The sequence below is a fragment of the Panulirus ornatus genome, chromosome 46, assembly GCF_036320965.1.
Source record: "Panulirus ornatus isolate Po-2019 chromosome 46, ASM3632096v1, whole genome shotgun sequence".
Lineage (NCBI taxonomy): Eukaryota > Metazoa > Arthropoda > Malacostraca > Decapoda > Palinuridae > Panulirus > Panulirus ornatus.
In genome coordinates this window covers 28040045-28055147 of record NC_092269.1, presented here as the reverse complement: position 1 = coordinate 28055147, position 15103 = coordinate 28040045, and the positions used below count along the sequence as shown (strand labels likewise).

Sequence of the window (15103 nt, the reverse complement as noted above, 5' to 3'; positions counted from 1 at the left end):
GGGAGGTGACGTCACACCTCGAGTGACTGAGGCGCCTTTTTCGTTTAAGGGAAACGTGGATGAACAGGCCATTGGTAAACAGCCAGCCAGGATTTCAAGAGAACGAAGGGCTGTGGCTGGGAATGTGGGCAAGGAAGGGAACTAGAAGGCGACGGTACAGAGAGAGAGAGAGAGAGAGAGAGAGAGAGAGAGAGAGAGAGAGAGAGAGAGAGAGAGAGAGAGCTGCAGCAGACCATTCAGTGTTGCAGATACAAGTGGCCTTGGAGGGAGAAGACACAGGCTTCAGGGAGAGCAGGGAGAGCAGGGAGAGCAGTGAGGGGGGAGAAAAGAAGCATAGGGTGGGAGGGGGGCGAGTGCCCCCCCCACTTCAGTAAACAAGTCGTGACGTAATCCAGGATGAGCAGGGTTTTGGGTCTGGGATTTTGTCGAAGGATTGGGTTTGCTTAATATTCCCCCCCCTTTTTTTCCCCTCCCCCCTTTTCTCCCCCGCGGGTTTCGAACCGGGTCATTTGGCCAGGGAAAAAAGTTGTTGGTAATGGATGACTCTCTCTCTCTCTCTCTCTCTCTCTCTCTCTCTCTCTCTCTCTCTCTCTCTCTCTCTCTCTCTCTCTCTCGGTCGTGAGAGAACAGTTTGAATGATCTTTTGTTCTCGTTCATCCTGGGAAGAGTGGTACATGGGGGGTGGGGGGGATGGCCACCCCCCACCCCCCCCATAAGCCTCCCAGGTCCCCTTCTTGTCCTGGGCCAGGTCACAGACGTTCTGTTTAAAGTGATCCAACGGTGACCAGGGCCTTCACGTCTCTGGGTACCAGGTCACACACACACACACACACATCGGTCTGTCCAGGGCATACACAGGGCACACTTGCCTAGGTCAGGGACGAGAGAGGCAGTGAGCGGCTTGAGATCCACTCTGAACAGTGGAGAGAGAGAGAGAGAGAGAGAGAGAGAGAGAGAGAGAGAGAGAGAGAGAGAGAGAGAGAGAGGGAGAGAGAGAGAGAGTATGGCTATTGACAAGAGGTGCCGAGCCTGAGATTACGATCGTTCCACGTGTGTGTGTGTGTGTGTGTGTGTGTGTGTGTGTGTGTGTGTGTGTGTGTGTGTGGATGGATCGATACATTGGTGATGGTGTTGGTGATGGTGTTGGTGGAGGAGATGGCTTGTAGACCCCTTAAGTCAGCACTCCCCCCCCCTCCTCCCCCTCCCCATCCTCTGATTTCAGTGTTGGTGAGGCCGCCTCCAACATGACCTCCCTTCCACTTGCTGCCTTCCATTTGTTTACACACACACACACACACACACACACACACACACACACACACACACACACACACACCTGGTGAGGGTCATATGTGGAGGGCGTGGATGGGAGGTGCTGGAGCTCCACAGGCGAGTGTGGAGAGCCCCCTGGCGGACCTGGCCTGGGGCAAGACAGTGCTGGACTTTGACTGAACTCAGTGGAGGAGCATGGGTTGTGTGTGTGGTGTGTGGTAGTGGTATGTGGTGATGGTGAGTGGTTTGTGGTGGTAGAGTGTGGTGCACGGTGGTGCTACGTGGTGGTGGTGTGTGGTGGTAGTGTGTGATGTATGGTGTGATGTTTGGTGGTAGTGTTGATGTATGGTGTGTGATGTGTGGTGGTAGTGTGTGATGTGTGGTGTGTGATGTGTGGTGGTAGTGTGATGTATGGTGTGTGATGTGTGGTGGTAGTGTGTGATGTATGGTGTGTGATGTGTGGAGGTAGTGTGTGATGTATTGTGTGTGATGTGTGGTCGTAGTGTGTGATGTGTAGGTGTGTGATGTGTGGTGGTAGTGTGTGATGTATGGTGTGTGATGTGTGGTGGTAGTGTGTGATGTATGGTGTGTGATGTGTGGTGGTAGTGTGTGATGTGTGGTGTGTGATGTGTGGTGGTAGTGTGTGATGTGTGGTGTGTGATGTGTGGTGGTAGTGTGTGATGTATGGTGTGTGATGTGTGGTGGTAGTGTGTGATGTATGGTGTGTGATGTCTGGTGGTAGTGTGTGATGTGTGGTGTGTGGTGGTAGTGTGTGATGTATGGTGTGTGATGTGTGGTGGTAGTGTGCGATGTGTGGTGTGTGATGTGTGGTGGTAGTGTGTGATGTATGGTGTGTGATGTGTGGTGGTAGTGTGTGATGTGTGGTGTGTGGTGGTAGTGTGTGATGTGTGGTGTGTGGTGTGTGGTGGTAGTGTGTGATGTATGATGTGTGGTGGTAGTGTGTGATGTATGGTGTGTGATGTGTGGTGTGTGATGTGTGGTGGTAGTGTGTGATGTAATGTGTGTGGTGTGTGGTGGTAGTGTGTGATGCATGGCGTGTTATGTGTGGTGGTAGTGTGTGATGTGTGGTGTGTGATGTGTGGTGGTAGTGTGTGATGTGTGGTGTATGGTGTGTGGTGGTAGTGTGTGATTTATGGTGTGTGATGTGTGGTGGTAGTTTGTGATGTATGGTGTGATGTGTGTGTAGTGTTGATGTTTGTGTGTGTGTGGTGCTAGTGTGTGATGTATGGTGTGTGTGTGTGGTGGTAGTGTGTGATGTATGGTGTGTGATGTGTGGTGGTAGTGTGTGATGTATGGTGTGTGATGTGTGGTGGTAGTGTGTGATGTATGGTGTGTGTGTGTGGTGGTAGTGTGTGATGTATGGTGTGTGATGTGTGGTGGTAGTGTGTGATGTATGGTGTGTGATGTGTGGTGGTAGTGTGTGATGTATGGTGTGTGATGTGTGGTGGTAGTGTGTGATGTGTGGTGTGTGTGTGTGGTGGTAGTGTGTGATGTATGGTGTGTGGTGTGTGGTGGTAGTGTGTGATGTATGGTGTGTGATGTGTGGTGGTAGTGTGTGATGTGTGGTGTGTGGTGTGTGGTGGTAGTGTGTGATGTATGGTGTGTGATGTGTGGTGGTAGTGTGTGATGTATGGTGTGTGATGTGTGGTGGTAGTGTGTGATGTATGGTGTGTGATGTGTGGTGGTAGTGTGTGATGTATGGTGTGTGGTATGTGGTGGTAGTGTGTGATGTATGGTGTGTGGTGTGTGGTGGTAGTGTGTGATGTATGGTGTGTGATGTGTGGTGGTAGTGTGTGATGTATGGTGTGTGATGTGTGGTGGTAGTGTGTGATGTATGGTGTGTGATGTGTGGTGGTAGTGTGTGATGTGTGGTGTGTGGTGTGTGGTGGTAGTGTGTGTGTATGTGTGTGATGTATGGTGTCGTGATATGTGGTGGTAGGTAGTGTGATATATGGTGTGTGATGTGTGGTGGTAGTGTGTGATGTATGGTGTGTGGTGTGTGTTGGTAGTGTGTGATGTATGGTGTGTGATGTGTGGTGGTAATGTGTGATGTATGGTGTGTGATATGTGGTGGTAGTGTGTGATGTATGGTGTGTGATGTGTGGTGGTAGTGTGTGATGTATGGTGTGTGATGTGTGGTGTTAGTGTGTGATGTATGGTGTGTGTGTGTGTTGGTAGTGTGTGATGTTGGTGTGTGATGTGTGGTGGTGTGTGTGATGTATGGTTGTGTGTGGTGGTGGTAGTGTGTGATGTGTGGTGTGTGTGTGTGGTGGTGTGTGTGGTGTGTGGTGTGTGGTGGTAGTGTGTGGGTGTGGTTGTGGTGATGTATGTGTGGGTGTTGTGTGTGGTGTGTGTGTGTTGTGTGTGTGTGTGGTGTATGTATTGTATGTGGGCGTTGTTGGGTGGGGGGGGGTTGTTTATGTGGGGGCGGTGTAATTTTTATTTTTTTTTATTTATATGTTGTAACTTATTTTTTGTTGTTATATTGTGATGGTTGAGAGTGATGTTGTGTTGTTCTGTTTTTCATGTGGGTATTATGGTGGTGTGATTTGTTTTGTATGATGTAGTTGGTTGTTCTTGGATTTTGTGGTTTAGTTATTGTGGTGTGGTGTGTGTGGTGATGGTGGAGATATTGGTGACACTGTAGGTGATGGTGGAGATATTGGTGGCAGTGTAGTTGATGGTGGAGATACTGTTGGCAGTGTAGGTGATGGTGGAGATACTGCTGGCAGTGTTGGTGATGGTGGAGATATTGGTGACACTGTAGGTGATGGTGGAGATATTGGTGGCAGTGTAGGTGATGGTGGAGATACTGTTGGCAGTGTAGGTGATGGTGGAGATACTGTTGGCAGTGTAGGTGATGGTGGAGATACTGCTGGCAGTGTTGGTGATGGTGGAGATATTGGTGACACTGTAGGTGATGGTGGAGATATTGGTGGCAGTGTAGGTGATGGTGGAGATACTGTTGGCAGTGTAGGTGATGGTGGAGATACTGCTGGCAGTGTAGGTGATGGGGGTGTGTTAGGTCAGCAGGTCAGTGGAGCACGTGGGAAGGGGCGGGTAACAGATAACCCAAATCTCCAATCATGACAGATGGGAGAGGGATTGTAAAACGATTGGTTATGTGACAAAGGTTGGGGAAGGGGGGAGGGGGGGGGGGAATGGGTGGTGGACGCCACTCTAGTGGTAATGGGATGGTGGTAATGGAGGGGTTCGTTGTGGTGTAAGAGGTTAAATGGCTGTGGTGGTGAGGTGGTGATGGTAACATTGTGGTGGTTGTGTAGATGATGGGGGGGGGAGTGATTGTTTCAGTTATGATTGAGTGGGGGGGTGGATGACGTGGGGTAGGATGAGGATGGGGACCTACTGGAATGGGGGTTTAATTGGTTATTGGAGACGAGGTGACGTCACTGTAGTAACTACTGGGGCCTGTGCGACAGTCTAACGATTGTTCGCAAGTCGAGTGTGGTACCGAGGGAGGAGCATCGTAAGAAAGTGCGACAGAAGAGTGTGTTGCTGACAGCGAAGTACGGCGAGAGTGCGAACGTTCGGTATGTTGCCTTTGAGGAAGTATCTTAGAAGTGCGAAAGTGAAGTATGTTGCCAGTATGTTTCCTAATGAGGAATTATCATACAAGTGCGAAAGCTGAGTATGTTCGTAATGAGGAAATACAGTATCTTCAAAGTGCGAAAGTTGAGAATGTTGGTAATGAGGAAGTACAGTACCTTCATAGTGAGAAAGTTGAGTATTTTCCTCATGCGGAATTATCACAATAGTGTTAGAGGCGTAACAGGAGACTCAAACAGCAGTAGTACCTTACTCAGGTGTCGCACTGGTTTGGTTGTAACGTAATTAACGGTATTGGTATATCAAGTGTTGCAAAGTATGTATGTGACGTAGAATGGCTGGTAGTAATGAACGCTTCCAGTAACATACGCTGACGCAAATAGACTGACGTATGCTGGCAGTTACGTACACTGATGATAACGTTCGGTGGTTGTAACGTATGTTGGTAACAATGTGCGTTGGCAGTAATGTATCCTGGCTATAGCGTATGCTGGTAGTATGGTACGCTGGTAGTGCGGTACGCTGGCAGAAACGTACTCTGGTAGCAGATCACGCTCACAGTATCTAAAGGTGACAGCAACGTGCGTTAACAGTAGCGTACGCTGGTAGAAACATAAGTTAGCGGTAACGTACGCTGGTAGAAACATAAGTTAGTAGTAACGTACGCTGGTAGAAACATAAGTTAGCAGTAACGTACGCTGGTAGAAACATAAGTTAGTAGTAACGTACGCTGGTAGAAACATAAGTTAGCAGTAACGTACGCTGGTAGAAACATAAGTTAGTAGTAACGTACGCTGGTAGAAACATAAGTTAGCAGTAACGTACGCTGGTAGAAACATAAGTTAGTAGTAACGTACGCTGGTAGAAACATAAGTTAGCAGTAACGTACGCTGGTAGAAACATAAGTTAGCAGTAACGTACGCTGATAGCAACATAAGGTAACAGTAACGTACGTTCGTAGCAACATAAGCTAGCAGTAATGTAGGCTGGTAGCAACATACGCTAGCAGTAATGTACGCTATTAGCAACGTTCACTAACTATAACGTACACTGGTAACAATGAACGACCGCGTTAACGCTGTGTCCTCTTTCCTCTACAGTGCTGCAGCTGACGGAGGACGTGGCTGGAGCCACCTTCATGGCAGCGGGGTCGTCGGCGCCGGAGCTGGCCACCTCCCTCATCGCCGTCTTCGTCGCTAAGGTAACATCACACACACACGCACACACACACACACACACACACACTTACCATTGGATTAAGATAATCGTCTCGACTACGCACTGGCCTGACCGGTGTGTAGTCGAGAATGGCAGAGGAGAGACGGAATTTTTGTGGTGTTGGGATTTAAAGTAGTTTATGAATTGTTTGCACCTGATGAGATGGATTGTCTCCGCGAAAGATTGTAGTGCTGCATCTATAGAAACATTACATGTTAAATCATCTGAACTCCTACTGAACTGTAATTTCACCTTCACTATATATATATTCTTTTATACTATTCGCCATTTCCCGCGTTAGCGAGGTACCGTTAAGAACAGAGGACTGGGCCTTAGAGGGAATATCCTCACTTGGCCCCCTTCTCTGTTCCTTCTTTTGGAAAAAAAAAAAAAAAACGAGAGGGGAGGATTCCCAGCCCCCCGCTCCCTTTACTATATATATATATATATATATATATATATATATATATATATATATATATATATATATATATATATACATATATATATATATATATATATATATATATATATATATATATATATATATATATATATATATATGTATATATTGGAAAGGATCACAATTTTGCGCGTGATCAAGTATATTCCTCTGAGTCCACGGGGAAAATGAAGCACGATAAGTTCCCAAGTTCACTTTCGTGTAATAATCACACCAACAGGGAAGATACAAGAAAGAAATATATCAGTTGATGTACAACGAAGAGACGTAGCTAGGACACCATTTGGTAAACAAGTGATTGTCCCTCACAATCACTTGTTAACCAAATGGCGTCCTAGCAACGTCTATTCGTTGTGTATCAACTGGCTGTTATATTTCTTTCTTGTATCTCCCCTGATGATGTGATTATTACACGAAAGCGCACTTGGGAACTTATCGTGCTTTATTTTCGCCGTGGACTCATAGGAATGTATATATATATATATATATATATATATATATATATATATATATATATATATATATATATATATATATATATGTATATATATATAAGATTGAAGAATGTATGTGAGAAATACTTAGAAAAACAAATGGATTTGTTTGTAGCATTTTCGGTCTGGAGAAGGCATATGATACAGTTGATAGAGATACCCTGTGGAAGGTATTAAGAGTATATGGTGTGGGAGGCAAGTTGCTAGAAGCAGTGAAAAGTTTTTATCGAGGATGTAAGGTATGTGTACGTGTAGGAAGAGAGGAAACTGATTGGTTCTCAGTGAATGTAGGTTTGCGGCAGGGGTGCGTGATGTCTCATGGTTGTTTGATTTGTTTATGGATGGGGTTGTTAGGGAGGTGAATGCAAGAGTTTTGGAAAGAGGGGCAAGTATGCAGTCTGTTGTGGATGAGAGGGCTTGGGAAGTGAGTCAGTTGTTGTTCGCTGATGATACAGCGCTGGTGGCTGATTCGGGTGAAACTGCAGAGGCTGGTGACTGAGTTTGGTAAAGTGCGTGAAAGAAGAAAGCTGAGAGTAAATGTGAATAAGAGCAAGGTTATTAGGTGCAGTAGGGTGGAGGGACAAGTCAATTGGGAGGTAAGTTTGAGTAGAGAAAAACTGGAGGAAGTGAAGTGTTTTAGATATCTGGAAGTAAAATTGGCAGCGGATGGAACCATGGAAGCGGAAGTGAGTCACAGGGTGGGGGAGGGGGCGAAGGTTGTGGGAGCGTTGAAGAATGTGTGGAAGGCGAGAACACTATCTCGGAAAGCAAAAAAGTGTATGTTATATGGTTGCGAGGCGTGAGCTATAGATAGGGTTGTTCGGAAGAGGGTGAATGTCTTGGAAATGAGATGTTTGAGAACAATATGTAGTGTGAGGTGGTTTGATCGAGTAAGTAATGAAAGGGTAAGAGAGATGTGTGGTAATAAAATGACTGTGGTTGAGAGAGCAGAAGCGGGTGTGTTGCAATGGTTTGGTCACATGGAGAGAATGCGTGAGGAAAGATTGACAAAGAGGATATGTGTGTCAGAGGTGGAGGGAATGAGGGGAAATGGGAGACCAAATTGGAGGTGGAAGATGGAGTGAAAAAGAGTTTTTGTGATCGGGGCCTGAACATGCAGGAGGGTGAAAGGCGTGCAAGGAATAGAGTAAATTGGAACGATGCGGTATACTGGGGTCGACGCGCTGTCAGTGGATTGAACCAGGGCATGTGAAGCATCTGGGGTAAACCATAGAAAGTTTTGTGGGGCCTGGATATGGAAAGGGAGCTGTGGTTTCGGTACATTATACATGACAGCTAGAGACTGAGTGTGAACGACTGTGGCCTTTGTTGGCTTTTCCAAGCGCTACCTTGCGCGCATGCGGGGGGAAGGGGTTGTCTTTTCACGTGTGGCGGGCTGGCGACGGGAATGAATAAATGAGCAAGTATGAACTATGCACGTGTGTATGTATGTATATATCTGTGTATGTATACACATGTATACGTTGAAATGTATAGGTATGTATATGTGCGTGTATGGTCGTGTATGTATATACATTTGTATGTGGATGGGTTGGGCCATTCTTTCGTTTGTTTCCTTGCGCAACCTCGCTAATGCGGGAGACAGTGGCAAAGCATAATATATATTGAGGGAATAATTGGTATACATGGGGTGTTCAGTGTTGTAAATGGAAATGGTGAAGAGCTTGTAGATTTATGTGCTGAAAAAGGACTGATGATTGGGAATACCTGGTTTAAAAAGCGAGATATACATAAGTATACTTATGCAAGTAGGAGAGATGGCCAGAGAGCGTTATTGGATTACGTGTTAATTGACAGGCGCGCGAAAGAGAGACTTTTGGATGTTAATGTGCTGAGAGGTGCAACTGGAGGGATGTCTGATCATTATCTTGTGGAGGCAAAGGTGAAGATTTGTATGGGTTTTCAGAAAAGAAGAGTGAATGTTGGGGTGAAGAGGGTGGTGAGAGTAAGTGAGCTTGGGAAGGAGACTTGTGTGAGGAAGTACCAGGAGAGACTGAGTACAGAATGGAAAAAGGTGAGAACAATGGAAGTAAGGGGAGTGGAGAGTAATGGGATGTATTTAGGGAATCAGTGATGGATTGCGCAAAAGATGCTTGTGGCATGAGAAGAGTGGGAGGTGGGTTGATTAGAAAGGGTAGTGAATGGTGGGATGAAGAAGTAAGAGTATTAGTGAAAGAGAAGAGAGAGGCATTTGGACGATTTTTGCAGGGAAAAAATGCAATTGAGTGGGAGACGTATAAAAGAAAGAGACAGGAGGTCAAGAGAAAGGTGCAAGAGGTGAAAAAAAGGGCAAATGAGAGTTGGGGTGAGAGAGTATCATTAAATTTTAGGGAGAATAAAAAGATGTTCTGGAAGGAGGTAAATAAAGTGCGTACGACAAGGGAGCAAATGGGAACTTCAGTGAGGGGCGCAAATGGGGAGGTGATAACAAGTAGTGGTGATGTGAGAAGGAGATGGAGTGAGTATTTTGAAGGTTTGTTGAATGTGTTTGATGATAGAGTGGCAGATATAGGGTGTTTTGGTCGAGGTGGTGTGCAAAGTGCGAGGGTTAGGGAAAATGATTTGGTAAACAGAGAAGAGGTAGTAAAAGCTTTGCGGAAGATGAAAGCCGGCAAGGCAGCAGGTTTGGATGGTATTGCAGTGGAATTTATTAAAAAAGGGGGTGACTGTATTGTTGACTGGTTGGTAAGGTTATTTAATGTATGTATGACTCATGGTGAGGTGCCTGAGGATTGGCGGAATGCGTGCATAGTGCCATTGTACAAAGGCAAAGGGGATAAGAGTGAGTGCTCAAATTACAGAGGTATAAGTTTGTTGAGTATTCCTGGCAAATTATATGGGAGGGTATTGATTGAGAGGGTGAAGGCATGTACAGAGCATCAGATTGGGGAAGAGCAGTGTGGTTTCAGAAGTGGTAGAGGATGTGTGGATCAGGTGTTTGCTTTGAAGAATGTATGTGAGAAATACTTAGAAAAGCAAACTGATTTGTATGTAGCATTTATGGATCTGGAGAAGGCATATGATAGAGTAGATAGAGATGCTCTGTGGAAGGTATTAAGAATATATGGTGTGGGAGGCAAGTTGTTAGAAGCAGTGAAAAGTTTTTATCGAGGATGTAAGGCATGTGTACGTGTAGGAAGAGAGGAAAGTGATTGGTTCTCAGTGAATGTAGGTTTGCGGCAGGGGTGTGTGATGTCTCCATGGTTGTTTAATTTGTTTATGGATGGGGTTGTTAGGGAGGTGAATGCAAGAGTTTTGGAAAGAGGGGCAAGTATGAAGTCTGTTGGGGATGAGAGAGCTTGGGAAGTGAGTCAGTTGTTGTTCGCTGATGATACAGCGCTGGTGGCTGATTCATGTGAGAAACTGCAGAAGCTGGTGACTGAGTTTGGTAAAGTGTGTGAAAGAAGAAAGTTAAGAGTAAATGTGAATAAGAGCAAGGTTATTAGGTACAGTAGGGTTGAGGGTCAAGTCAATTGGGAGGTGAGTTTGAATGGAGAAAAACTGGAGGAAGTGAAGTGTTTTAGATATCTGGGAGTGGATCTGGCAGCGGATGGAACCATGGAAGCGGAAGTGGATCATAGGGTGGGGGAGGGGGCGAAAATTCTGGGAGCCTTGAAGAATGTGTGGAAGTCGAGAACATTATCTCGGAAAGCAAAAATGGGTATGTTTGAAGGAATAGTGGTTCCAACAATGTTGTATGGTTGCGAGGCGTGGACTATGGATAGAGTTGTGCGCAGGAGGATGGATGTGCTGGAAATGAGATGTTTGAGGACAATGTGTGGTGTGAGGTGGTTTGATCGAGTAAGTAACGTAAGGGTAAGAGAGATGTGTGGAAATAAAAAGAGCGTGGTTGAGAGAGCAGAAGAGGGTGTTTTGAAATGGTTTGGTCACATGGAGAGAATGAGTGAGGAAAGATTGACCAAGAGGATATATGTGTCGGAGGTGGAGGGAACGAGGAGAAGAGGGAGACCAAATTGGAGGTGGAAAGATGGAGTGAAAAAGATTTTGTGTGATCGGGGCCTGAACATGCAGGAGGGTGAAAGGAGGGCAAGGAATAGAGTGAATTGGAGCGATGTGGTATACCGGGGTTGACGTGCTGTCAGTGGATTGAATCAAGGCATGTGAAGCGTCTGGGGTAAACCATGGAAAGCTGTGTAGGTATGTATATTTGCGTGTGTGGACGTATGTATATACATGTGTATAGGGGGTGGGTTGGGCTATTTCTTTCGTCTGTTTCCTTGCGCTACCTCGCAAACGCGGGAGACAGCGACAAAGCAAAAAAAAAAAAAAAAAAAATATATATATATATATATATATATATATATATATATATATATATATATATATATATATATATATATATATATATATATATATATATATATATATATATATATATATATATATATATATATATATATATATATATATTATATATATATATATATAATATTATATATATATATATATATATATATATATATATATATATATATATATATATATATATATATATATATATATACACACACGTATATATATCATAAAATGTTCTCCAGTAGCAATGATTCGAACCGCCACCATTTGTGTATGAGCTGAATACACCAACAATATGGCTATAGAGCCGGTTGTTAGCGTACTTAGCTATCAATGTGTCAGTGTGTTAGGGTTACGATGTAGACCTGTTATGTTGGTGATATATATGGTACAGTGGTCAATAAGGTTCGATAGAGAGTTATGTTGGGGATATGTGGTACAGTAGTGTTAAGGGTCCGTGGAGTGTTATGTTGGGGCCAGATATATGGGACAGTAGTGTTAGGGGTCCGTGGAGAGTTATGTTGGGGCCAGATATGTGGTACAGTAGTGTTAGGGGTCCGTGGAGCGTTATGTTGGGGCCAGATATGTGGTACAGTAGTGTTAGGGGTCCGTGGAGTGTTATGTTGGGACCATATATGTGGTACAGTAGTGTTAGGGGTCCGTGGAGAGTTATGATGGGACCAGAAATGTGGTACAGTAATGTTAGGGGTCCGTGGAGTGTTATGTTGGGACCAGATATGTGGTACAGTAGTGTTAGGGGTCCGTGGAGTGTTATGTTGGGGCCAGATATGTGGTACAGTAGTGTTAGGGGTTCGTGGAGAGTTATGTTGGGACCAGATATGTGGTACAGTAGTGTTAGGGGTCCGTGGAGAGTTATGTTGGGACCAGATATGTGGTACAGTAGTGTTAGGGGTCCGTGGAGTGTTATGTTGGGACCAGATATGTGGTACAGTAGTGTTAGGGGTCCGTGGAGAGTTATGTTGGGACCAGATATGTGGTACAGTAATGTTAGGGGTCCGTGGAGTGTTATGTTGGGGCCAGATATGTGGTACAGTAGTGTTAGGGGTCCATGAAGTGTTATGTTGGGACCAGATATGTGGTACAGTAGTGTTAGGGGTCCGTGGAGAGTTATGTTGGGACCAGATATGTGGTACAGTAGTGTTAGGGGTCCGTGGAGGGTTATGTTGGGACCAGATATATGGTACAGTAGTGTTAGGGGTCCGTGGAGTGTTATGTTGGGGCCAGATATGTGGTACAGTAGTGTTAGGGGTCCGTGGAGTGTTATGTTGGGACCAGATATGTGGTACAGTAGTGTTAGGGGTCCGTGGAGAGTTATGTTGGGGCCAGATATGTGGTAGAGTAGTGTTAGGGGTCCGTGGAGTGTTATGCTAGGGGCCAGATATGTGGTAGAGTAGTGTTATGGGTCCGTGGAGAGTTATGTTGGGACCAGATATGTGGTACAGTAGTGTTAGGGGTCCGTGGAGAGTTATGTTGGGACCAGATGTGTGGTACAGTAGTGTTAGGCGTCCTTGGAGAGTTATGTTGGGACCAGATATGTGGTACAGTAGTGTTAGGGGTCCGTGGAGTGTTATGTTGGGGCCAGATATGTCGTACAGTAGTGTCAGGGGTCCGTGGAGTGTTAAGTTGGGGCCAGATATGTGGTACAATAGTGTTAGGAGTCCGTGGAGTGTTATGTTGGGGCCAGATATGTGGTACAGTAGTGTTAGGGGTCCGTGGAGAGTTATGTTGGGGCCAGATATGTGGTACAGTAGTGTTAGGGGTCCGTGGAGCGTTATGTTGGGGCCAGATATGTCATACAGTAGTGTTAGGGGTCCGTGGAGTGTTATGTTAGGGCCAGATATGTGGTACAGTAGTGTTAGGGGTCCGTGGAGAGTTATGTTGGGACCAGATATGTGGTACAGTAGTGTTAGGGGTCCGTGGAGAGTTATGTTGGGACCAGATATGTCGTACAGTAGTGTTGGGGGTCCGTAGAGTGTTATGTTGGGGCCAGATATGTGGTACAGTAGTGTTAGGGGTCCGTGGAGAGTTATGTTGGGGCCAGATATGTGGTAAAGTAGTGTTTGGCGAACATTTCATCTCTTAACCTCTTTATGTCTCAAGTCGGGCACCTCAGTTCTATGGACACCTCAGCTCACACTAGGACACCTAGGCTTCTAGTGGGACACCTCAGGTCCCAGCAGGACACCTGAGTGGGGCACGTCAGGTCCCAGCAGGACACCTGAGTGGGACACCGCAGGTCCCAGCAGAACACCTGGGCTTCTCGTGGGACATCTCAGATCCCAGCAGCACACCTCTTTGCTTCTATTGGGATATCTCAGGTCCCAGCAGGACACCTTGGCTTCTAGTGGGACACCTCAGTTCCCAGCAGGACACCTTTTGCTACGAGTGGGATATCTCGGCTTCCATCAGGACATCTTTGGTAACAAAAGAGGTGTGTACGTGTGTAAGAGAGAGAGAGAGAGAGAGAGAGAGAGAGAGAGAGAGAGAGAGAGAGAGAGAGAGATCTAAGGACAGAGAAAGGGGGGGGGGTGGGCCTGGTGTGGGTAGGGGAAAGACTCTCCCAAGCTCTCACCTCTCTCCCTCCCTCCCTCTCTCTCTCTCTCCCTCAGCAGGTTTGGAGGTCCCAGGCCGCCTCATACTTCCACACTCATGTACTCATCAATAAGTACGAGTCACTGGCGCCGAGGCTGACAAACACTTCTTGGGACCGTCACATTGCAGATCGATTCCCCAGACGTGTTTACTTTACATCCACAGACATGCTTCTACCAGACACACAGACCTGCTTCTACCAGACACACAGACCTGCTTCTACCAGACACATAGACCTGCTTCTACCAGACACACAGACCTCCTTCTACCAGACACACAGACCTCCTTCTACTAGACACACAGACCTGCTTCTACCTGAAACACAAACCTGCTTCTACCAGACACACAGACCTCTTTCTGCCAGACACACAGACCTGCTTCTACCAGACACACAGACCTGCTTCTACCAGACACACAGACCTGCTTCTACCAGACACACAGACCTGCTTCTACCAGACACACAGACCTGCTTCTACCAGACACACAGACCTGCCTTCTACCAGACACACAGACCTCCTTCTACCTGACACACAGACCTGCTTCTACCAGACACACAGACCTGCTTCTACCAGACTCACAGACCTGCTTCTACCTGACACATAGACCTGCTTCTACCAGACACACAGACCTGCTTCTACCAGACACACAGACCTTGCTTCCACCAGACACACAGACCTCTTCTACCAGACACACAGACCTGCTTCTACCAGAAACACAGACCTACTTCTACCAGACACACAGACCTGCTTCAACCAGACACACAGACCTTCTTCTACCAGACACACAGACCTGCATCTACCAGACACACAGACCTGCATCTACCTGCACACACAGACCTGCTTCTTCTGACCTACCACAGACCTGCATCTAACAGACACACAGACCTGCTTCTACCTGAGCACACAACTTGCTTCTACCAGACTACACAGACCTGCTTCTACCAGACACACAGACCTGCTTCTACCAGACACACAGACCTGCTTCTACCAGACACACAGACCTGCTTCTACAGACACACAGACCTGCATCTACCAGACACACAGACCTGCTTCTACCAGACACACAGACCTGCATCTACCAGACACACAGACCTGCTTCTACCAGACACACAGACCTG

The 15103-nt window shown here is 46.2% G+C and overlaps 1 protein-coding gene across 3 annotated transcripts in view; it reads left to right on the top strand.

Annotated features, from left to right (window-relative positions):
- The window catches only part of LOC139763167 (probable sodium/potassium/calcium exchanger CG1090), a 362327-nt gene that overhangs the window by 177086 nt on the left and 170138 nt on the right, over positions 1 to 15103 (top strand). For all 3 annotated transcript variants that reach the window (XM_071688878.1, XM_071688880.1, XM_071688877.1), the window contains exon 4: positions 5961 to 6061. In XM_071688878.1, the coding sequence (XP_071544979.1) occupies positions 5961 to 6061 (101 nt within the window). The remainder of the gene's footprint in view (positions 1 to 5960; positions 6062 to 15103) is intronic.